This window comes from Dendropsophus ebraccatus, chromosome 3 (assembly GCF_027789765.1).
Source record: "Dendropsophus ebraccatus isolate aDenEbr1 chromosome 3, aDenEbr1.pat, whole genome shotgun sequence".
NCBI lineage: Eukaryota > Metazoa > Chordata > Amphibia > Anura > Hylidae > Dendropsophus > Dendropsophus ebraccatus.
In genome coordinates this window covers 154031377-154056677 of record NC_091456.1, presented here as the reverse complement: position 1 = coordinate 154056677, position 25301 = coordinate 154031377, and the positions used below count along the sequence as shown (strand labels likewise).

At 42.8% G+C, this 25301-nt stretch overlaps 1 protein-coding gene across 1 annotated transcript in view; it reads left to right on the top strand.

Annotated features, from left to right (window-relative positions):
• The first annotated feature begins 7818 nt into the window (after nucleotides 1-7818).
• The window catches only part of SLCO4C1 (solute carrier organic anion transporter family member 4C1), a 37415-nt gene continuing 19932 nt past the window's right edge, over nucleotides 7819-25301 (top strand). The window contains exons 1-3 of the mRNA XM_069964672.1: nucleotides 7819-8217; nucleotides 19067-19330; nucleotides 20557-20751. Coding sequence (XP_069820773.1) covers nucleotides 7974-8217; nucleotides 19067-19330; nucleotides 20557-20751 — 703 coding nt within the window. The 5' untranslated portion in view covers nucleotides 7819-7973. The remainder of the gene's footprint in view (nucleotides 8218-19066; nucleotides 19331-20556; nucleotides 20752-25301) is intronic.

Below are 25301 nucleotides of genomic sequence, written 5' to 3'. Positions count from 1 at the left end.
GCACTTACTACTGCATCAAGGCTTCACTTCCTGGATAAAATCGTAATGTCACAACCCGACTCCCAGAGCTGTGCAGGCTGTGGCTGCTGGAGAGGATGATGGCAGGAGTATGCTGAGTGTCCCTCCATTGCCCTGCGTCCCTCAGTGTTCCCCTGCCATCATCCTCTCCAGCAGCCACAGCCCGCACAGCTCTGGGAGTCGGGTCGTGACATCACCATTTTATCCAGGAAGTGACATCACCATGTTATCCAGGAAGTGACATCACCATGTTATCCAGAAAGTGACATCACAATGGTATCCAGGAAGTGAAGCCTTGATGCAGCAGTAAGTGCAGGGAAAAAGCACTTTATGTACATTTCCCATAATAAGTGTAAATTGCTAATTTGTATAACTTTTGGGGAGCGATACAGTACTATAAAATGACAATAGAGAAGGGTCGATGTTCTAGATATCATGAATATCATCAGCCAAGGGTTTGGCACTTATATATATATATATATATATATATATATATATATATAGAGAGAGAGAGAGAGAGAGAGAGAGAGTAAACTATGAAAGAACACTGAAACATTTTTGAGCAGGGGATATGAAAAATTCATAGGTAACCAGTCACTATGCATCATTGTGGAACAGGGGTGTCAAACTCAGGCTCTCCAGCTGTTGCAAAACTACAATTACCATTATAGCTGCCCAGGCATGATGGGAATTGTAGTTTTATAACAGCTGGAGGGCTGTGTTGTAGAACGCTTGTTAATGACCTTTGTCCATTTATCGATGTGATAAGACTAACCCTGTGAGGATTATGGATTCTAATCGTTATTGTTATCTGTATTCTGATACAACAAATTTGATAAGAGGCTCTGTTTCACTTAGGTGACAAAGGTAGAGACAGTATATTATTACAGTATATTTTTTGTTTCACAATGTATCTTTCATCTTAGATAGAGAAGCAGAACTTTTTTTTCAAAGAAGCAAAACAAGATTTATTTGGATTTTGTACAATCTGCATAGCAGGAACATATTCAGTTCTGAGTTACATTATGTGGCCACAGGTTAGCAGCACATTACCAGGGATTTTTATTTGCAGACCTGCACGTGCCTTCTTTGTACGAATCTATACCCAGAACCTCTGCACTTTGCAACAAAGCACTTGGTATGAATGCTGTCAAACAGTCCAGACAAAGTACAGGTTTGGGCTACATGACGGTGCCACCTAAGACAGGGGTTAAAGGGGCTTGTAAGGTCATTCCATATTCCCTTTAATAGCTCCAACAAAACATCATGTTCTGAAATAGTAAATCCACAAAGAGACGTTCCACTACAGGTCACAGGTCACTCCACTATGTCAGATATAGTATACTCTCGGTGGTGCTCTTTTTCATAATAGCAGTCCATAAACATCATATGTGAAAAAAGTTATAGAACGGCGCATCACCTTTATTTTTCATCAGACAGTACAACGCAGGAACATCTGAGAGGCGCTCACTCCCTGACGTTCTACAACTTTTTTCACATATGATATTCTGAAATAGACATGTAGTTACTAGAGATGAGCGAACCTCGATCCGAACCCGAACTTTTGGCATTTGATTAGCGGTGGCTGCTGAAGTTGGATAAAGCCCTAAGGCTATGTGGAAAACATGGATATAGTCATTGGCTGTATCCATGTTTTCCAGAAAACCTTAGAGCTTTATCCAAGTTCAGCAGCCCCAGCTAATCAAATGCCGAACGTTCGGGTTCAGATCGACCCGAACCCGAACCTGGTTCGCTCATCTCTAGTAGTTACATGTTAGTTATGGTACCTCCGGTATTCTTTGGATCCCATATTTCATCATTCCCCTTAGGCTCTGTTCATATAATTATATTTTATTAACTCATAACTCAGCATATGTGTCTGGAAAGCTCCTAGCATGAGCACTGAATATATGTTTGGGGGCGCTATATACCTAGTGTACGCCAAAGAGGGTTGCTTAGGTCATCTTACATTTATTCTACATTTTTTCATAGGAAAATGTAAAGGAATACTGTGCAAATAGGGAACTCCTGTCAATGGGGGAAACATACCACTTAAGCCTTATATTGCCATACTTTTACAGGCTTCCATCTGAGTAATTTTCTGAACATATAAACGCATTTCCAGGACTCGAAAGCAGAGAATACCAGCCGTGGAAAATAAACATATCCATTCAGAAAATGACCTGAAAAGAATTGCTAGCTGACTAAATCTGAGCCCTTAAAGTCATTGGGGCCAGTGTTAGTAAGTGCATGTATATATTGCATCCCATTTTCACAGATAGTACTGTATACAGGCAACAAATAGTACAATAGTAAGGTGAACCCAGACCAAGTCTAAACAAAGCCTACAATGTCAATGGTGTTGGTTACACAATCTCAGTATTCCAGTCTTTGTACATGGAAGGAATGCTATTGTATACACAAGGCAAACAGAAATCTGAACCGGATTGGCTATTCAGCAGAGAGGAAATCAATCCACCATAACAAGTATGTAATAGCAATATATATAGTAGTGTATCAAGCAAGCAGTGCTAATTGCTATTAGCAGTATAGATAGCATAGGATACTCTCATCACACACCTTTTTATAGTTTCTTGATAAATCCTTCCATTCCCTCGATATGTAGGTTTATAGTTTGTCTGACAATTTAGTTAGAAGTCATATGGGCGTGACCTTTTTACACAGTAGTACTATGTGACTATATACACAGTAGTACCTTTGTTTAAGAGTAACTTGGATTGAGAGCGTTTTGCAAGAAGAGCTCACAGTTTTTCAAAATTATAACTTGGTTTAAGAGCATTGCTTTGTTTTAAGAGCTCCCTGTACTGGGTGGGAGGGGGAGTGGGGGAAGGGCATGGTTTGTATAGTGTGTTATACAGCACTGTACACTGACCCAGGAAGTCCCCTGACAGAGAGTGAGTGCAGCTATACTGTGCCCACATCTGCCCTGCTCATTCCTTCATGCTCCCTGCAGTCTCTGTCAGCCCTTGTGCTTCTCATCCTCTCCATTCCTGCTATAATGTGCCTGCACTTACACTCAGCCTTTCACACTGATGTATAGAAAGGTTTCTGTCACTGTCCTCCTGCACAGCTTTGTGATTCTCACTTCCTGATTGGTCCATGATGAACAACCCCCCCTTCTCTATTGCTGTCATGTGTCATAATCCAAGGCACCACTATATATTTATTTTAATACCTGTTCTAAAGAACAGACATAAAATAACGATGTCTGAACACAACGGGCGGCGTTGTATTGAATTCAATGCAATGTCACTGCAGAAAAGAACGACACTGATTTCACTAAATCAGCATCCGTTCTTTTCTAAAATAGAATGCTGTGTGAACTTAGCCTATGACTGTAAATGTGCAACTACAATAGCTGTTCTTATCCTGTATATAAACCTTTCTACACAATCTTTGGTTTAGAGGAGGTTATGTAACTGATAATCTCAGGAAGCCTTGAGCTATGCACTACAGACCATGAAGCTGTGCACTACTATCTTCTGAAATAAACATGACCTCTCATGAACAAGGCAAATCTATAGCATTGCAGTTCAATAAAACAGTTTTCATACCTGACATTAATAGCAAAAACAAAGCAAAGTCAAAAGTCTCAGGACACCCTTTTATTTCAGAAATAGGGCCAGTTCACACGGAGTAAGGCTCTGTTTATACACAGTATGATACCGGCCGTTCCGTGACCCGGCCGGGTCACGGAACGGCCGGTCTCAGAGAAGATCATCCCGGCCAGTACTGCAGTACCAGCCGGATGATGATAGTTAGGGTCGCAGAGTTCTGATGCGGGCGCATCCATGCGTGCCCGCATCAGAACTCTCCACTGCACACTGTGGAGCGTGAGGCTGGAGCCGCTCGCTCCGTAGTGTGCACTGACAGGGTTTTCTGTGGCCGCTATTCAATGAATAGCGGCTGCAGAAAACTGACAGTTGTTTGCGACGCCGCTAGGGATCTCGGCCGGAGCGTATACTATTTTTATACACTCCGGCTGGGATCCCATTGACGGCAAAGTAACGTATATTTCCGTAATAATTATGGCAGTTGTGCAACGGCCGTGGTTGTACGAAAATATACGTTGTGTGAACATAGCCTAAAACTGGTGAAACCCCGGAGAATTCCGCGGCGGAATCCCACCAGCTTCTGTGTGATACTGGCTGTCTATTGGAGGCGCACAAGCCTCCAATAGGCTGCCAGTTTGACACGGAGCCTGGCAGGATTCTCCACTGCAGAATTCTGCCAGTTTTACTCATAAAAATGGAAAATGACATAGCTGAATACTACAGCAAGCTACTATATTAAAGCAAGGGCAGGTTTTTCCATTGGGAAGGGGGTCAAGTACAGTAATACAATATCAAAGAATACCAGCATACCAGAATTGTCTTAGAAACCAATTACCACAATCAGATTTGCCACGGTTCAAAAGTTATCACCACAGAAATTTGCTTTGCATTCAACTTCAACTCAACTCTGTATTCAGCACCATAGACAATACTTCAAATAGGTGGGCATCTCGTGGAACGTTCCTGCTTATTGTTGCAACTTCCTGTGTAGATAACTTTTTGGACCTGTTTACATCACAAATTAGATGTATACTATTGGTATATGTTAGGGCAGCGTTTCCCAACCGGGGTGCCGCGGCACACTGGGGTGCCGGGAGAACCCGCCGGGGTGCCGCGGGATCTTGGTGGGAAATGTGCGCTGTCTCTTTAAGCATCCCGAGAAGCTGCGGCTGCGCAGCTTCTCGGGATGCACTGATCGCTTTGATGTTCCGCCTGCACAGTGAGCGGGCGGAACATTAAAGTGAGCAGAATATAGGAGCAGGAAGTGTCAGCATCCTGCTCCTATATTCACTCCCATAGGCCACCGGCACTTCATGCCAGCAGCCTATGGGAGGCCGGGACGTGACCTCTCCGGCAGGCGTGATGATGTGACGTCATCACGCCTGCCGGAAGTCCCGTCCCCGCGGCTCGCAAGATGGACCCCGAAGAGTAGGAGAGCTGCTTCCTGCAGCCACAGCGCGGATTAGGTGAGTAGGATGTTTGTTTTTTTAAGGGGCACAGCAGGGGGCATTATTAGTTCATGGGAGCACCTCTGGGGGCATTATTAGTATATGGGGGCACCTCTGGGGGCATTATTAGTTCATGGGGGCACCTCAGGAGGCATTATTAGTTCATGGGCGCACCTCTGGGGACATTATTAGTTCATGGGGGCACCTCTGGGGGCATTATTAGTTCATGGGGGCACCTCTGGGGGCATTATTAGTTCATGGGGGCACCTCTGGGGGCATTATTAGTTCATAGGGGGCACCTCTGGGGGCATTATTAGTATATGGGGGAACCTCTGGGGGCATTATTAGATCATGGGGGGCACCTCTGGGGGCATTATTAGTTCATGGGGGGCACCTCTGGGGGCATTATTAGTTCATAGGGGGCACCTCTGGGGGAATTATTAGTTCATGGGGGAACCTCTGGGGGCATTATTAGATCATGGGGGCACAGCGGGGGATCCTACATACAGGGGGCATCCCAGATTCCTACTCGCTTTACTGCACATAACACCAAACAGTGCAGTTACTATGGGAGCCTACAGGGGGGAGAAAGGAAAGGAAGCTGCTAGAAATGTGCGGAGCCTAAATTGTTTGTCTCGCAGGTTCTGAAAAGATGAAACATATCTGGAAGGAATCATCATGGAGGACTGGACTGGATGGAGAGGAAAAGGGAAAGTGACGCCTCAGATCAAAGAAGACGTCACCTGTGAGTCGCTGTATGACGGCTTTCTTGTTTTGTAGAACATTATTTAGTAGGAGTGCCCCGAGATAATTTTTTTTTTCCAAGGTGTGCCCCGAGGTGGAAAAGGTTGGGAAGCACTGTGTTAGGGTATTGTAATGTAAGGAATTCCAACATAAACTGCCATTTGCCTGTGGCGTAGCTACAGGATTCAACAGACTAAACATAGGGGAAGATTTAGTAAACTGGTGTAAAGCAGACTTGGCTGAGTTGCCCCTAGCAACCAATCAGATTCCACCTTTCATTCCTTACAGATTCTTTGGAAAATAAAAGGTGGAATCTGATAAGACAATTCTACTTTACACTGTGTTTGATGAATCTCCCCCATAGTCTACTTATCTGGTCTATTTTTCACCAGTATACTGCTGTAATACACAGCAAGTAGGCTTGGTTTAGTCTACTAAATGATAAGACGATGCAACAGGCAAATTATTATTACTATTATATGGTATCCTGACGTATTTCCATAGTGTAAGACACAAAATGAGATGTAAACAACCCCATAGTGCATCATTTATCTTTAGAATGATGTTCTTACTTTTTATAGCTAGTAATCTATAAATTTGTACTTTGTAAATATGATAGTGATTAGTAGGAATAACAGGGTAATACATGTCATAAAGATCATAAATTGTCTGTTTACATATGTCACACTGAAAGAAATATATATATATAGTATATATATACAGAAGACAACAAAATTTTTCAGCTTTAAAGACATGACTGCTCATTGGGCACCCTGGACCATGGATAGGTATACACTTTGTAAATCGTCAGCCGCCGGACGCGCATCGCTTTTACATGTAGCGATGCGCGGTCGGCGCCCAACAATTATAGATCCAAACCTAAATCTACTATCAGCCGATGAGTTGTGTTTATTAGACAAAACGATAATCAATCAGACAGGGCTGATTCGGACGATGCAACCCGGCACTACTGATCCTACTCCCACTATTTTCACTATTTCCAAGACACAATTCATACACGTCCATGCGGTGCTCTGTTATGCAATAGTTGTGTCCAAAACAAGTCCAGTAAGATACAGAACAGGCACTCACCCATCAACTTGTAAATTTCTTCTTTATTTCCAACGACAAATCATTAAAACGCAGGGAGAGGGAGCATGGCAAACAGGTCGCAGCAACGCATGTTTCGTGTTACTCAAACACTTCCTCTAGCTGATGATGGAAGTGTTTGAGTAACACGAAACGTGCGTCGCTGAGACCTGTTTGCCATGCTTCCTCTCTTTGAATATTTATGATTTGTCGTTGGAAATAAAGAAGAAATTTACTGGTTGATCGGTGAGTGCCTGTTCTTTATCTTACTGGATTTGTATTGTTCTGTGTAATAGGGCCCTAAGGCTATGTTCCCACTCAATATTTTTGCTCAGTATTTTGGTCAGTATTTTGCAGCCAAAATTAGGAATGTATTGAAAAAACACTGCTGGAGATAGACTTTAACTTTTAGACCTAAACTGAATTAATAAATTTACAATATGCAAATATTAACAACCAACTTTCAAACTGCGCTATGGTATAAGTGAATGTTTAGCTCATGGGAAGCTAGCCAACTAGGACATCTAAAGTGAAAAGAAAGAGGCATTCATACCTTATAACCTACCGTATAATTACCTTTAGTGGCAGATCTAGTAATCTGCTGTGGTCTTTGCTTACAGCTCATACATATGAGTAAATAATTGACAGGTGAAAGTCCTGGGAATGTAGAATATTAGTTTCATGCATCTAAATACTTGCTAAGAACTTCAGGAGATGCAGTATGTGAGTACTATGAATGCCGTGTAATAGGAGGAGGTGGAGGAGGAAGATGTGGAGGATAGGTACAGTAGGTGCCTGCCCATGTGATCCTTGCCTTCAGATAACACAGGTGAGATTAAGGGTGGGAGGGATGTTTTCTCCCTGGCAGGTGAGTTGACCCCAATCTGTGAAAAAAAAAAAAAAAAAAATGAAGAGGTGTTCTCACTTTTCTTATGACTCAGCACATTTGTCCAAGATGATCTCCCTTTGCTTATCAAGCTGCAGACGGACATGTGCACCATGCACAGATAACTTCTCAGGAGCTCTGCTGCCTTTCCAATGATCCTTCAAGAAGCTGCTCTCATCCACTCATCCCAAACTGGACTCTCAATTGTATGTCATGGAGGAAGGCATAGATAACCCTGCATTTACCTCCTTGGCCGAGGTGGGCTTACAATCTATTGATAATGGAATCAGTAAGGTTAATGATGGAGTGAAGGAGGACTCACATGCCCACCATGTAGATGAAGAAGAGTTCAAAGAGGGTCCATGTGGATGGGGCAATTTTACACCAAGCTTTCTACAATGCTGTAACAATCCCAAGGGTTATCTAGTGATGTACAGCCTCCTGGCTATTATGGAAGGTAAGCAATATACTATGACATTTATTGCAACAACTATTCCGCATCTCTTTGCCAACATAATAGTAAAGAGTCACAGAGAAGCACAATCTACAATTTCCTGTACGCTGTATATATGCATGTCCATCATTTTTATGCATAACAGTCTGTCACCTGCTATAATTTACTATGTTACGTACTGTTATTATTCACTCACCTTATGATCTCCGTAGAATTGCTGCAATAGTGTATCAGGGACCTGCTTATTTCAGACTTTGGATCTTTTGAAATGTCAGTAGGTATTTGCTCTCTATACAATCAGGGCCGATTCTGGGGTCTCCGCCGCCTGAGGCAAACCGCAGGCGGCCGCCCCCTCACTAGCTCGCGACCCCCCCCCCCCAGTGCGTACCCGGCACCCCCGTATACAAAGAACACCCCCCCCCTCGCGCGCCCTCCAGCTCTGCATCCGCTCACCTGTCCTGCCGCAGCACTCCCGCCGCCAAAGCTCACCGCTGTCCCCTGCCGCGCTCCCGCGCCGACAGTCAGCAGCTGTCATCGCCGCCATCCCGCCGCCAACGATAACCGCTGTCCCAGCTCATCGCGGCCCCCGCTAACCCCGGGCACTCACGACTTGCTGGAGGACCATGAAAGCTGCTGACTTGACAGCGCGGGAGCGCGGCGGGGGACATCGGTGAGCGTTGGTGGCGGGACCGGACGGCTGCCGCAGGACAAGTGAGCGGCTGCAGGGCGGCTATCTGCCGCCCCCTGCATGGCCGCAGAATCTGCCGCCTGAGGCGGAATACTCATTCCGCCTCATGGCAGAAGCGGCCCTGTATACAATGGTTACATGGGTGTTCTGAGTTAAAATAACTTATCCAGGACCATTGGAACCCCCTGCCATCTCAAGAATGGAGAACCATGTATTTGCACAAAGTGGATTTCAGAATTTTTCCACCTCACTACTTCTTTGAAAAGCAAGTGGAGCTTGTCAGAGCAGACATGGCCTCCCGTAGCGGGTGTGAGGCACACAGACAGACAGAGATACAATAAATATATTGAGAGACTGGTCTAAATTCATTCCTAATACTTTTAGTAAGATGTGTCTAATGTACGAGAAATACCTTAAATGTTGCAGCTTGTCGGTGTTCACTCCAAATAATCAGGACGTGTACTCACACAGATGCAGACTTTGCTTTCACTTATTTTTCTTTAATCGGTATCTCGTACAGGACAAATTCAAATGCTCACAGGCTGGCGTGTTCTCCTCTCAGTCCAAACCATCCAACCTCGCGGCGGACGTTTCGGAGGACAGGCTCCTCCTTCCTCATGCGCGCATGAGGAAGGAGGAGCCTGTCCTCCGAAACGTCCGCCGCGAGGTTGGATGGTTTGGACTGAGAGGAGAACACGCCAGCCTGTGAGCATTTGAATTTGTCCTGTACGAGATACCGATTAAAGAAAAATAAGTGAAAGCAAAGTCTGCATCTGTGTGAGTACACGTCCTGATTATTTGGAGTGAACACCGACAAGCTGCAATATTTAAGGTATTTCTCGTACATTAGACACATCTTACTAAAAGTATTGCTGATATATTGCGGATTGAGTGGGATCCGTTGGATGTGCATGGACTGATATACTGCTTAGAGAGTGCGGTGTTGGTTATTTATTGTTAGTCTAAATTCATTCCCCCACAACTTTTAGATGTAAATTCAGACATAGTTTTCCTGTCCGTTCTGTAAAGATCAGTGTGAGGAGAGTATGGACGGATATGAGCATGCTTGAGTTGGGCTCATCTCTAATATTTATATGTCTATCAAATAATATGGGAGTGATAGAAAACTGTACCATGTGTGCTGCAGTTACTTTCTCCTGGAGCTTCCCTTACTGCACTCCTCTACTACCCTTGCTTGACAGGATGTGAGGGCAGATGACATCACTTCCTGTACACAGAGGTTAGGATAACTGCAGATAAGAAGAGCAGAGGAATGGAGCAATTGCTGCCGAAGATTATATTTTAAAAAGGGTGATGGATCACAGACACTACCCAAGTCTGCATGCTTTTTTTTTCTTTTTAAAGACATAAGATGACAGGTACACTTTAAGGCCGGGTTCACACTACGTGACACACCAGCCGTTCTGTGACTGCAGTACTGGATGGATGAACTTGTGCATCTGCATCCCAATTCACCATTGCACACAATGGAGAGTGTGGCCAGAGCCGCACTCTCCATTGTGTGAACTGTCAGTTCTGTGTTGCTGCTATTCAATGAATAGCGGACACACAAAATTGACATGTTATTTTCCGTGCGGCCACCAGGGATCCCGGCCGGAGTGTATACTATGTGTATACACTCCATCCGGGATTCCCTCTGACTGCAGTGCAAAGTAAATTTTCTATTAATCACGGCCGTTGTTGAAAATCATCAACAACGGCCGTGATTAATAGAAAATTTATGTTGTGTGAATGCAGCCTAAAAATGTTTTTAAAAAAATATCCCCTCCTCCCCTTTTTCCATTTGTCAAATAAAAAAAAAATTGACAAAACAAAAAAAACTGACAAAACTGCATATGGAGTTGTCAAATCAATAATGTAACTAAGGGTGAAAGGTACATATGGAAAAACTACAGAACAATTAAAAAGTACATAGAATGTTTTCATTCACAGAATGAAGAGGTCTACACCATGGGTCTCCAAACTGCAGTCCTCCAGCTGTTGCAAAACTACATTTCCCATCATGCCTGGACAGCGAAATCCCAAGCTTTAGCTGTCCAGGCATGATGGGAGTTGTGGTTTTGCAACAGCTGGAGGGCCGCAGTTTGGAGACCCATGGTCTACACCCACTCTACACCCCCCCACCACCGGTAAACAGATGCCTGTTATGCAGCACAGAGCTACACCATGCGCGCGTCAGCTCTACTACATCATCAGCTAGTATGGAATACATATTGGGGTGAGGTGATGCAAAATCAGTGAAAAAAACAGTCCTGTGTTTACTGTGAAATAGTAATGGCAGCAGTGGGCAGGAAAGACAGCTAAGGGAGTAAGTACGCAAATGGACCAATCAGGGAAATGCATGATTGGAAAAGTAGTTTCCTATCTTGGTTATAGATCAGCTTTTAAAAAACTAGAAAGACAGGAGACGGCCCAAACTACTCAGGGGGACTTGGTGAGTAAGACCAGCTAGCATTTAATTGTTTCGCTCTTAGGTGGTTAACCCCTTTAATGTTTTTTTGTGTATGTCTCAAGTAAACTAAATCTCTAAATGCTCTGAATTTAATGATAAATTAAACACTTAGTTGGGGATTTTCTTAGTTGCACCTAGCAACCAATCAGATTCCACTTTTCATTCCTCACAGACTCTTTGGAAAATGAAAGGTGGAATCTGATTGGTTACTAGGGGAAACTAAGACAATTCTAATTTACACCAGTTTGATAAATCTCCCCATTAGATTAAATGGGAACTCCAGGTAGAGGTAAAAAAAAAAACTAACCTTCTTCAGAAGAAAGTAGCATCACTCACATATCTATCCCAGTTTTGAAACTACCAAAAGTCCATTTGTTTGGGGGGGGGGGGGGGGGGTTCTGTATTGTGTGGCTGTACTTCCTGGTTGAGCAGCTGTACACAGTACTACAGATTCAAGAATGCATTGCTTTCCCTCAGTTGTTGATCACAGTCCTCCACCCTGCCCATTCCCCACCCAAATCTGTTGCAGAACATCTAGGCTGTGTTCACACACTGCAGTTTCATTGTGTTACTGAATTATTTGCAGTACTTAATCATTTAATTGTAGTCTCACCCACACAGCCCGCTGTATTCTCTACCTGTAATGCCTATAGTAAGAACTTTTTGAATTTATTAAAACATTTTTTCTTCTCATCTCCACCCACATATTATGATCAAGCATCTTTTATCTTAGAGATTGAGCCCCACAATAAGGACTTTATCTGATATTATCTAACATGCGATATACTGTCTATGCCTTGTTTTTTCTCCAGGTGGGATTGGCAGTGCCAGCTCTGATCCTCTGTGTCGTTTAGCATAATTTAATTGTGTTACTGCATTATTTTTGTAAATACGCTGCAGTACTGCAATGAAACTCCAACAGTTGTGAACACAGACCCAATTTCACTGCACATTACTGCGTAATCCACCAAATTTCAGCAGCTGCTTCTGGCTGGTCAGAGATGGTGAATCACTCAGGGGATTGGGGAATCCAGCCAAGCCTCCTGTGACATCACGCACTGCCCCCTTTCTGCATCATCAGCCTGTGCTCAGCAAACAGACACAATGTGAGACAGAGGCATGGAATCTTTGTCTCCTAAGGTGGGAGAGCAGTGGGAGCAGGAGACAATGTGAATTGGCACAGAGGCCATTTTTCTTCACTTTCTGGATGTCAATTAGAGATGAGCGAATTTGCCGAAGTTTGGGTTTGTATGAACCTGAACTATCGGCTTCTGATTCCCGCTGTCTGCAGCCTCCGTGAACAGGGTGGATACAGCCTAAGGACCGCCTGGAAAACTGGGATACAGCCTATGCCAATGTCTGTATCCCAGTTTTCTAAGCGGTCCTCAGGCTGTATCCACCCTGTTTACTAAGGCTGCAGACAACGGGAATCAGAAGCCGATAGTTCAGGTTCATACGAACCCAAACTTCGGCAAATTCGCTCATCTGTAATGTCAATCAGCTACCAGTGTGAACGGCACAAATATGGTAATAAATTGTATAGGCACATCTATATAACTTTTAATGTACTTTTAATAAACAACAAGTTTTTTCTTATCTGGAGATGCCTTTTAAATGGATTAGAATAATAAATGGACTATATATAGGCATAGTCTCCGGATCCATGCATTGTTTGTTTAAAGAAAAAAAAACAACTCATCATTGTTACTTTCACTGTTTTCAATAAGTGATAAGAATAATCCAGGGGACATAAAACTTGCGTGTTATTCCTTCCAACTAAGGCTATGTTCACACTATGTATGTGTGCGGCTGTATTTTTTATGCGGCTGTAAATGTGCGGATGAAACTACGGCCGTGGGAAAAAATAGACATGCGGCTGAAAACATACGGTCATTTACTTGGAAATCTGGTTCAACTAAAAATAACAAATAAAATCTTAAGTAAGTGATGCAAACACCTCTGGATGCATCTGGGAAAGCAGGGAAACAGTTTACATGAATTGCTATTACCGGGGTTTGCGATCCTCTGCAGTATGCCGATGCCGATGCATCTCATGTTTGATATATTGAATTAATAAAACACATTTTCGTTGTAATAAAGTCCCTTTCATTGTTCAATAATTAAATTTAAACAATTCCATCATTTTGCAATTAAATATACTGTTAAAATAAATATATATATATAAATAAATGTATATTTATATATATATATATATATTTTTGACAGTATATTTAATTGCACAATGATGGATTCGTTTAAATTAAATTATTGAACAATGAAAGGGACTTTATTACAACGAAAATGTGTTTTATTAATTAAATATTAATTAGCACAGGAAGCTCCAGTAAGCCGTTAATTCATATTGCCGGCAATAGAGCATTCTGTACTAATCATCACTTTACTTTAATTAAAACATCAAATATTTCTTCTAATTATGTTATCACAATAGCATTATTAGAAGAAACATTTAGAATTATATGTGCGCTCAGCTGATTGGCTGATCGGCTGAGCGCACATATAAAGAGCCGGTCCGCAGTACAGTGACTTCATTGTGCTGCGGACCAGCGAAGAGGACACATCGGGGTGAGTATAGAGCTCTCCCCACCCCCTCCCCAGCACTGCACCCCTCCCAGCAAGGAAGGGGGGTCACTTAACCCCTTCCTTGCTGGGATGGGTGCAGTCTGACATCAGTCTGGCCCCCAAGGGGTTAAGGGGGATACAATACATCCACCCTTAACCCCTTGGGGGCCAGACTGTAAGCAGCAATCTGTAAAGATGCTGCATACTGTAAGGAGCACTACACCGCTCACAATGATGGGTGTTGTGCTCCTGTTTGTGTGTTTTTTGTGTGTTTCTCCCTTTTTGTTTTTCAGATATCGGTATCCTGTGGATTACGTCGGATTCCGTGGACTACGTCGATGACCAGCGGTTGTTTGTTGTTTTTTTTTAAATAAAATGGTCAATGAGGGGTGTGGGGGTGTTTTTATTTGAATAAAAAAATTTTTTAACTTGTGTCTTGTTTTTATTTCTTTACTTTATAGACTTAGTAGTGGAAGCCGTCTAATAGACGGAATCCATTACTAAGTTGGGGCCTAGTGTTAGCCGGTATAAAATGGCTAACACTAACCCCCTATTATTAACCCAGTACCCAATGCCACCAGGGGTACTGGGAAGAGCCGGGTGCCAGTGGTCCCGGAGCGTCAAAATTGGCGCTCCTGGACCGGGCGGCAGCAGGCTAGTAAGATTTAGGCTGGGGAGGGCCTAAACCAATGGCTCTTCCCACCCTGGTGTTACCAGGCTGCTGTCGTTTGGTTTTTAACCCGGCTGGTTATAAAAATAGGGGGGACCCTATATGTTTTTTTTTTTAAATAAATGAATAATAAAAAAAAAAAACGCATAGGGTCCCCCCTATTTTTATAACCATTAGAGGCATCGGCATTCGGCATCATTGCCGGCTATTTTTGAAGTACTCCGTACGGACCGCCTGTCAATCCACGGCCGCATTTCCAGCTGCAAACAATGGTCTTGTTCATTTTTTATGGGTCCGTTTACGATAGGGCCGTAGATTCATACATAGTGTGCACTGTGCAGCCGTATATCGTATACTTTCCAGCGTACGCATGAACCACCAAAAATACCGCCGTACAATTACAGCCGCAAATACAGCCGCGCAGTTACATGGTGTGAACATAGCTTAAAGGTGTATTTACATAAGCCAATAACTGTTCGAATTTCAAATCTAATGGTTGAGACTGGATGAGAATTACTTAATGGCCATACAGTTAGTGACTTAATAACTGACTTGTTGATTGTGCAGTAAAGTAATTGTTAACGTGAACATAAAAATTATCACTGAGCAATTGATGCATGTAAACATAAATCATTTCATCTATTACCAATAAGAATGTTTAAGGAATGAATGGCTACTAGCGAATAAACCGTGTTCTAGGCAGAATATTTTAAGTCATGAAAACTATATTGTGAGTTTTGTTCAGCATATACCAAACGAATATACTTTTAAAGGGGTACTCCAGCGTGGGGGCACTTTTGCGCTGGGACCGGGGACAAGGTGGCCAAGGGAAAAGACGTCCACTCACCTCCCCGATACCAGCGGCGGGTCCCGCATCGCGGCGCTCCGGTGCCAGGTTCCCGGCCGCTTCCTGGTGTCTGACGCGGGGCACGTGACGTCTCAGGTCCGCTCAGCCAGTCAGTGAAGGAGGCGGTCCCGCCGCTAGAACCGGGGAGGTGAGTGGTCCCAGCACAAAAGTGCCCCTACGCTGGAGTACCCCTTTAAGTCTTTGCATCGCCATGTTCTGACCCTTATAACTTTTTTAATCTATAGAGTTGTGGTTGTAAAGAATTTTCCCTGTTACCACAGAGAATTGACCTGAGTTTTCTCCAGTTTAGGCTGGGATATATACATCCAAGAATTTTTATGGCTGGACAAAAAAGTTAACTATTTTTTTGTTTATTGGGTGATCATTGGTCCACTAGCATTGGCCGTTTATTGGGTAAATGAGCTTATTACTGATAATCCATGTCCATGGTAAAGGGCTCTTCAACTCCCATAAGTAACATGTTGGCTATACATAAATGAGGAAGCAATTGCTTGTTTTGCCTTAGAGAAGTTTAGAGATGTTTACACAGTATGTTCTGAACTAATAGTGGAGCAAATGATCTGATCAGAATACAGTCTTATTGCCTTATAGAAAGGCATCTTACTATATAAGGTAGTTTTCCTCAAAATGATCTGGTCTAAACAGACATGTATAACTTGAAAAGACTCCACCTCACAGGCTTCAATAACAGTGCACAGTCTCTTTACGGGCTTTAATCAAAATGCACAGTCTGTCCCACAGGCTGCAATCACAGTACAGGGTCTGTCTCACAGGCTGCAATCACAGTACAGGGTCTGTCTCACAGGCTGCAATCACAGTGCAGGGTCTGTCTCACAGGCTGCAATCACAGTGCACGGTCTGTCTCACAGGCTGCAATCACAGTGCACGGTCTGTCTCACAGGCTGCAATCACAGTGCAGAGTTTGTCTCACAGGCTGCAATCACAGTGCACGGTCTGTCTCACAGGCTGCAATCACAGTGCAGGGTCTGTCTCACAGGTTGCAATCACAGTGCAGGGTCTGTCTCACAGGCTGCAATCACTGTGCACGGTCTGTCTCACAGACTGCAATCACAGTGCAGGGTCTGTCTCACAGGTTGCAATCACAGTGCACGGTCTGTCTCACAGGCTGCAATCACAGTGCACGGTCTGTCTCACAGGCTGCAATCACAGTGCACGGTCTGTCTCACATGCTGCAATCACAGTGCATGGTCTGTCTCACAGACTGCAATCACAGTGCAGGGTCTGTCTCACAGACTGCAATCACAGTGCAGGGTCTGTCTCAAAGACTGCCATCACATTATGGCTCTGTTCACACACTGTGCTTTTTGACCATTTGATGGCCGCCTTTTAGAACAGCTGTAATTTTGAGCCCCAATAACAGTAGTTGTAGTAGTAGTACAACGATGGCCATCAATTGTATAATGACGCCTACTAGTGATGAGCGAATACTGTTCGATCAAATAGATATTCGATCGAATAGTGAGATATTCGGATATTCGATGTTCGTACGAATATCCCGTGAATATTCGATAAATATTCAATATGTGTTCAAATCCCCCAGCTTCCGGTTTTACCCTCCAAATGGTCAAATAGATGTTTTTCACTAATCGAATACTTGTTCCTATAGACTTTAATGGGATCGAATATTCGATCGAATATTCGAATATTCGTGGGATATTCGTACGAATATCGAATATTCTAATATCTCACTATTCGCTCATCACTAACGCCTACCATTATGAAATAACAGCCTTTATTTGGCCTCAAAATGACAACCTTCCCAGAAGATGGCTGATAAACAGTCAGAACAAATGTGTGAACATAGGCTAGAGGTTGCACTATTATATTGCATATATTATATGATATTATTAGAGGTACAGGGCCTATCTCACCAGAAGGGGGAGAGGGCCTAGTTAATTCATAGCAGGGGTACATTCATATGTACTGTATTGCCCTCTCTTTAAGCTTGTCCGTCCCCAGCCTTGCTCTGTGCTAGCCTCATCAATGTACCCTAAGGCCAGGTTCACACAACCTAAGTTTTCATTAAACAACTGCCGTTGTTGCAGGTTTTCAACAAAGGGCGTTATTTATTAATGGTATTGAACTCTATGGCATCCCGGCCGGAGTGTATACACACTGTATACACTCCGGCCGAGATTCTATGTGGCCGCACAAAAAACTAACATGTCAATTTTGTGCGGCTGCTATTCTTTGAATGGCGACCGCACAAAATTGACAGTGCAGACAATGTAAAGTGCGGCTCCTGCCATCCTCAAAACAGTGATCCATCTCTGTGCTTTACAATAGGAATGGTGTTGCTTTCCTCATTGGCTATGTTGACACCTCTCCAAATGTAACGTTTCTGGTTGTGGCCAAAAAGTTTGCTTTTGTTGTCATCACATTAAATGACCTTGTTTCAGAAGTTTTGAGGCTTGTCTCTGTGCTGTTTGGTGTATTGTAGCATTTGCGCAGTAATGACTTTCTTCTGGCGACTCGACCATGCAGCCCATTTTTTTTTAAGTGCCTTCTTATTGTTCATCTTGAAACAGCCATACTGTTAGTTTTTAGAGAGTCTGGTATTTCAGCTATTTTGCATCCTGAACAATTTTCCTGGCTGTTGTGACTGAAATTTTTGTTGGTCTACCTAACTGTGGATTGGTTTGTACAGAGCCCCAGATTTTCCATTTATTAATCACAATTTGAACACTGCTGACTGGCATTATCAACTCCTTGGATATCCTTTTGTTTTATACAGTTCAACAACCTTTTACCATAGATAGGCTGACAATTCTTTTGCTTCCCCATGACTTCATCCCCCGTGGCTGGATGAAGGATACAAGAGTCTGTCTGGATCCCAGAAACTCGCTCAGCTTTTCTACACACACACACACACACTTACATACACACACATTACAGTGGTCCCTCAACATACGATATTAATTGGCTCCAGTATGACCATTGTATTTTGAAAGCATTGTATGTTGAGACCAAAATTCTTTGCAGTACAGGACATGTAGTATCACACTATACTCTGGAGAATCACTACTAGACAGCCAACCAGTGCAGGCATTTCAGTAATACTGGGGTTTTACCAGTAAAATGGCCAGTTTCATTGGTTGATCATCTAGTTATTCACATGTGCCGCAGATCCTGACTGTCCATAGCATTGTATGTTTAGTCTGGTCTCAAGTTACGATGGTCCAGAAAGGACCATTGTATGTTGAAAATATTGTATCCTGAGGCCATTGTAAGTTGAGGGATCACTGTACAAGCAAACAGGTCACACATGAGGATGTTACCTTTAGTAGCTATTCAAACCCATTTGTGTCAACCTCTGTGCATGTTATCAGGCCAAAATCACCAGAGTATGTAAACTTTTGATCAGGGTCATAAATGGATTCACCCAACTACTAATCATGAGTGGAAAAAAAAGTTTTTGTATTATCATTAATATTATCTGAAAAAAGGACAAAAAAAGCAAAATTCTGCCAAAGTGTGTAAACTTTTGAGCACTACTGTATGAAAGATATAATTTAAGATACATATTGTTACCTTGTTTGTTTGTTTTTTCAGGCACGGCGGTAAATGGTTTGGTGAATGTGGTCATTTCTACTATTGAGAAGCGTTATGACTTAAACAGCTCCCTAACAGGCTTGATCTCCGCCAGCTACGACATTTCCTTCTGTCTCTTGTCACTAGTTATCTCCTTTTATGGACAAAGAGGACACAAACCAAGATGGCTTGCCTTTTCTGCCCTGATGATTGGCATAGGGGCGATTGTTTTTTCTATACCGCATTTTACCAGTGGAACGTATGAATATGGAAACAGATATAATGGTAAGTTGAAGGAGAAGTCCGGCAAAAAATGTTATTATTATATTAAATCACCAATATACACTTATTACAGGAAATTCACATAAAGTTCTTTTTTTCCTGCACTTACTACTGCATCAAGGTTTCACTTCCTGGATAAAATGGGGATGTCACTTCCAGGATAACATGGTGATGTCACGACCCGACTCCCAAGCGGTGCGGCCTGTGGCTGCTAGAGAGGGTGATGGCAGAGGGACACTGAGGGACACAGGGCACTGGAGGGACACTGAGCATCCCTCTGCCATCATCCTCTCCAGCAGCCACAGCCTGCACAGCTCTGGGAGTCGGGTAACGACATCACCATGTTATCCAGGAAGTAAAGGCTTGATGCAGTAGTAAGTGCAGGAAAAAAGCACTTTATAAGCATTTCCTGTAATAAATGTATATTGGTAATTTGTATAACTTTTGAGGGGGCGATACAATACTTTAATAAAAAAAAGTGAAAGCAAGATAGGCCATTGGGGTAGTCCTTGAAGGGCTGTATTAGGTTAAAATATTTTTTTCCCCCCAGAGACAACACAACTCTTGTCCATTGATGGTATTACAGCTTAGCTCTATTCTAGTAGGGAAAATGCCATTTCCTTTAGGTATCAGTTGAAATGACCCCATTAGATGAATTTTTATAATCCTTAAAGAGGTTGTCCAATATAGGGAATAATTTGTAATCTCACAACATGGCTAACCTCTGTGCCCCCACAACATAGCTATCAGCTCCTGGTCTCCTCCATGTCATGCTGCTTTTAGCTCTACCTAGCTCCATCTACATGGGTGGGGCTAAATCAGTGTAGGTGCATAACGCCACCCACCTGATTACTCACTGTTCCCTCACTGGCAGGAACAGGAAACAGAAAGGGAACGTGACATCACAGGAAGTAAAGAAAACACAGGCAGAGTGGTCATGTGACTAAGCATGAGAACACAATTAGCGCTCTAAGTAAAGAATAGAAGTGTTCAAACTTAAAAATACAACTCTTTGGTGTAAGTATTCTGTGAAACTATGCTCCATAAGAATGTTTCCTGGGTTGATGTATTTGTTGCAGGGCCAGGATAGGGTATATAAGGGAAGAAAACCTTCCTCTATTAACTTATAATCGCATAATAGGGTGTATGAAAAAAAAGTTTTCTAAAATGCACAATCCTTTATATGCTCATGTATCTCTCATTTTGCATTGACTATGCACTTTTTTCAGATGTTTGTGAAAAGTCAGAAAATGGCACCAGTCCAGAGCATTGCATTACCAAAACAGGTTCCTCTTTATCCAACTACCTCTATGTCTTTATTTTGGGTCAGCTGATAATGGGAGTGGGAGGGACTCCCCTATTTACTCTAGGAACAGCTTTTTTTGATGACAGTCTTCCAACACATAAATCCTCATTATACATAGGTAAGTACAATCCAAAATGTAGCACAGCTGATTGTGAGACCTCTATACATTGTCTGTGCGTGCATACAGTATACATAGAAAACTGACAACATGCTAAACTGTAGCTACAATGTAGTAGATGTTGGTTTATCAGAAGTAACAAAGTTGAAGTTGAAGTTGAGGTCAAAATTTGGCACGTCTAATTGGTGATGATGGGTAGTTTTCATTGCAGTTGTGATATCCAATAATTTAATAATTTTACATAGAACTTTATCTAAGCCAGTTGATACAGAACTTTTGCTTTACGGTAGATTCACATGGAACGAGTTTGCAGCGGATTTCACGCAAATCCGCTGCAGTACTCATTACCATTAGAGTCTATGGCCCTTCATTCTCGCTGTGGATTTCTATTCTGTTGCGAGCAGCTTTCATTAACCTTTTCCATGCTGTGCTGGTAAAAACAATAGACACCATTCTTACCTGCCCCAGTTCCTCTGGCACTCTCCTGGCTGCTTTTTTTGGGCCCCAGCTCTGGCTGCAGAAGTACAGTGCAGTGCAGTGGCGTAGCTACCATAGAGGCAATTCACGTGACTGCTACGGGGCTAGTGTCGCAGGGGGGCCCTCGCCCCTCCTTTGGTGAAGTGTGGTATACCTCTATGGTTGTTACGGCTCATGGCACATACTGGCAGGGAGCTCCCTGCCAGTATCTCTTGTGACCAGAGGCAACATTGCATTTCCAGCCACAAAAGCCCCCCACGATGCACATACTCATAGGACCAAGCGGCCAGTGCAGGCCTGTGGTGTTCCATTCTCTTAGCTCCCCGGTACTTCAGTGATGGAACGCCATGGGACTGCTCCAGTTGGTCCTGTGTTGGTCCGGGACTGGCTGGTTGGGGCCCCATGAATCCTAGCTACGCCCCTGGTGCAGTGATTAACTGAGCAGATTGTAAACGAGTCAGTAGAAAATAGAATTTTTTGTAGGACTGTTTAGATTCTGAATAGCTTTTTCTGAGAAAATCCCAAGTTACAGTCATAGATGAAATGTCAGTATCCTCCTCCACTCCAAGGCGGATAAAACAGGCGCCCGTTTTACCCAGCTGTTTTTCCCGCCTTGGAGTGGAGGAGGATACTGACTGTCTTTAATCCCTGTGGGGATTAGTCGGGACTGGCTGCGGTTCATTCACATGCTATCAGTAAGAGTTGTTTGGCAAAACATAGCACGCACTATAATACTTATGGGCACCCTCCACACTTCCGAACTCCACCTGTCCGGTCAAAAGCTTCCAGTACACACAATAGTAGTGAAGGAAAAAAGTGATTTGCTCACCATATTGCCGCCAACTTCAGGTTATAGAACCCACTGTGCTCCAGTGATAAGGAGCAATATACTCACAGAGTCGGTATGACTTGAATCTTTTTTATTTCTTTTTCTTTAAAGTAAATGCAGCAAAAAGTTGTAATGCTCACAGCTGATATAACTCTCAGACTCGGACGCCCAAATGCGTCCTCCTCGCGGACGTTTCGGAGGATACAAACTCCTCCTTCCTCATGCGCGAGGACGTAAGAGAGAGGGCGGGATTATAATGAATCAACATTTAACCCTATAGATATAACTAAAGAGTGGCACAATATGCAATATAACACAATGCTACAAATTCATTATAATACGCATGAAAGTTGGGTGGGACAAGAGGTAATGACTATACGTGTACTATATTTACAAAAATGCACTAAAGCTACAAACTTCGTTGAGTCCGTTAGGGCTCAATGTTTCTAATTTGGAAATCCAATATGTCTCACAACGGAGTAACCGCTTGCGGTTCTCCTCTCTGTCTGCACACAGCTCAACCTGCTCCACTATTTGCCATCGTAAATCGCAGATATTATGTCGGTTTTCGGAGAAGTGTCTAGCCACGGTTGTCTCCCCGAATGATCTCTGCTCTTCATTTTTTCTACTATCATGTTTGATGTCAAACTTACGTATAGCTGTTTTATGTTCGTTGAGGCGAATTTTTATCGGGCGACTCGTCTGTCCAACGTATCCTTGTCCACAGGGACATTTCAAGAGATACACTACGTTTTTATCATTACAGGTAAAAAAGCCCTTCACTGGGTATTTAGTACCTTTTCTGGGATGGCTAATATATTCCCCCTTTATGATGGCGCTACAATGTTGGCAGGATAGGCAACTAAATGTGCCCTTACGTCTGCTTGCTAGGAATGTTTGTTTAGAAATTTTCTTTTTAGCTATATCCCCTCTAATTAATTTGTTACACAGTGACTTGTTTTTTCTATAGCAGAAAATCGGATTCTCTCTAAAGATGTTATTAAACTTCGGATCACTTTTTAATAGATCCCAATGTCTCAAAACACATTTTCTAATGATATCGGCATGTCGGTCATAAGTGGTACAGAATACCAATTTATCTTTTTTATCTGTTCTAGTATGTTTTTTCCTTAAATCATTTCTCTGTAACTTTCTTACTTCTTTTTCTGTTCTTTCCACTTCATTCTTATTATAACCCCTCTCTTCAAATTTAGCTTTAATCTTCTCTGCGTTTTTCTTGTACTCATTCTCTGTACTAGCTATACGTCTTGCTCTAATGAACTGTGATTTAGGCAGACTTTTGAAGACATGGGGGGCATGTTGGCTTTCGCGATGTAACATATTATTACGATCGGTAGGTTTAGAAAACATCGTAGTTTCAAACCCTGTATTCTGTTTTGTGATCTCTACATCCAAAAAATGGATTTTAACAGAACTGTATTCCAGTGTAAATTTTATAGACTCATGACATTTGTTTAAAGTCTCTACGAATGCCAATAAGGAAGGTTCGTCTGACGTCCAGAGCAGGCACACGTCATCCACGTACCTCAGCCACGTGGACGACGTGGGCATGGTCGGGACGACAAACGTCTCCTCAAAGGCATGCATAAAGATGTTGGCTAAACTTGGGGCTACCGACGATCCCATAGAAACTCCATGGGTCTGCAGAAAAAAGTCATCATCAAATCTAAAATAATTCTTACTCAGGACAAGTTCTAACAATCCCATAAGGAAATTAATCATATTATTACTCAACTTGATATCTTTGTTAAGTTGTTCTCTGATACATGTCATGCCCTCATCTTGCGGAATATTAGTATATAAACTCTGCACATCAAGTGTGCAGAGATAAGTAACATTTTTACTCTCAATCTGTTCAATCGCATTGAGGAAGTGGCATGTATCGATGAGACATCTGTCCAATTTCTTCACAATTTCCTGTAAAAAGGAATCAACGTATATTGACAAGGACTGTAGCAGCGACCCGGAGCCTGAAACAATAGGCCGCCCGGGTGGGCTGCTACAGTCCTTGTGTATCTTAGGTAGGAGATACAGAATGGGGACCCGTGGGGTCTCTACGTATAGAGCATCTGCTGTTTTTTGCTGAATGACGCCGCCTATCACTCCTTCATTAATGAAGGAATCTACTTCTACTTTAAACTGCATTGTAGGATCTCCCGGTTACTCCGTTGTGAGACATATTGGATTTCCAAATTAGAAACATTGAGCCCTAACGGACTCAACGAAGTTTGTAGCTTTAGTGCATTTTTGTAAGTATAGTACACGTATAGTCATTACCTCTTGTCCCACCCAACTTTCATGCGTATTATAATGAATTTGTAGCATTGTGTTATATTGCATATTGTGCCACTCTTTAGTTATATCTATAGGGTTAAATGTTGATTCATTATAATCCCGCCCTCTCTCTTACGTCCTCGCGCATGAGGAAGGAGGAGTTTGTATCCTCCGAAACGTCCGCGAGGAGGACGCATTTGGGCGTCCGAGTCTGAGAGTTATATCAGCTGTGAGCATTACAACTTTTTGCTGCATTTACTTTAAAGAAAAAGAAATAAAAAAGATTCAAGTCATACCGACTCTGTGAGTATATTGCTCCTTATCACTGGAGCACAGTGGGTTCTATAACCTGAAGTTGGCGGCAATATGGTGAGCAAATCAGTAAGAGTTGTGCCTTACATCAGCACAACCTACTCAGGTGAGAGTTCTATGTGCTTACTTTCACCACTTCAGCCCTTTCTGAGTTACGCTATGGAGCGCTGTCTTATATTTTGTTTATAGATGAAATGTAACTTAGATTAGATCAAGAGGAGGGGGGGGGGGTCATAACCTTATACATCTTGAATTATTGGTCGCAGAGGAAGAGGTTTTTAAAAAGGTAAAAAATTTAGGGGGCTTTAAGGCACTTCCCAAAGCTTACAGTTTGATTGATGTCTGTCCATTTAGGTTAGTTTCACACACAGCTGTTTTTTTCCCCTTAAACTATCACTTCAGTTTTCAAGCCAAGGACAGAAGTGGATCCAGTAGGAGGTAGAGCTACAAGTCCTTCCTTTATATTTCCCATTCCTAATCCACATCTGGCCCTGGCACAAAAACTGCAGTGGCAGTTTTTCAACAATTGCCGTGTGTGAAACCATCCTTATACAGTTTTTAGAAAGAATGTGGCTTAGCATACTTTGCCTTTTACTTGGGATGACAGTATGACCACTCATGGGGAGTATTTATTAAG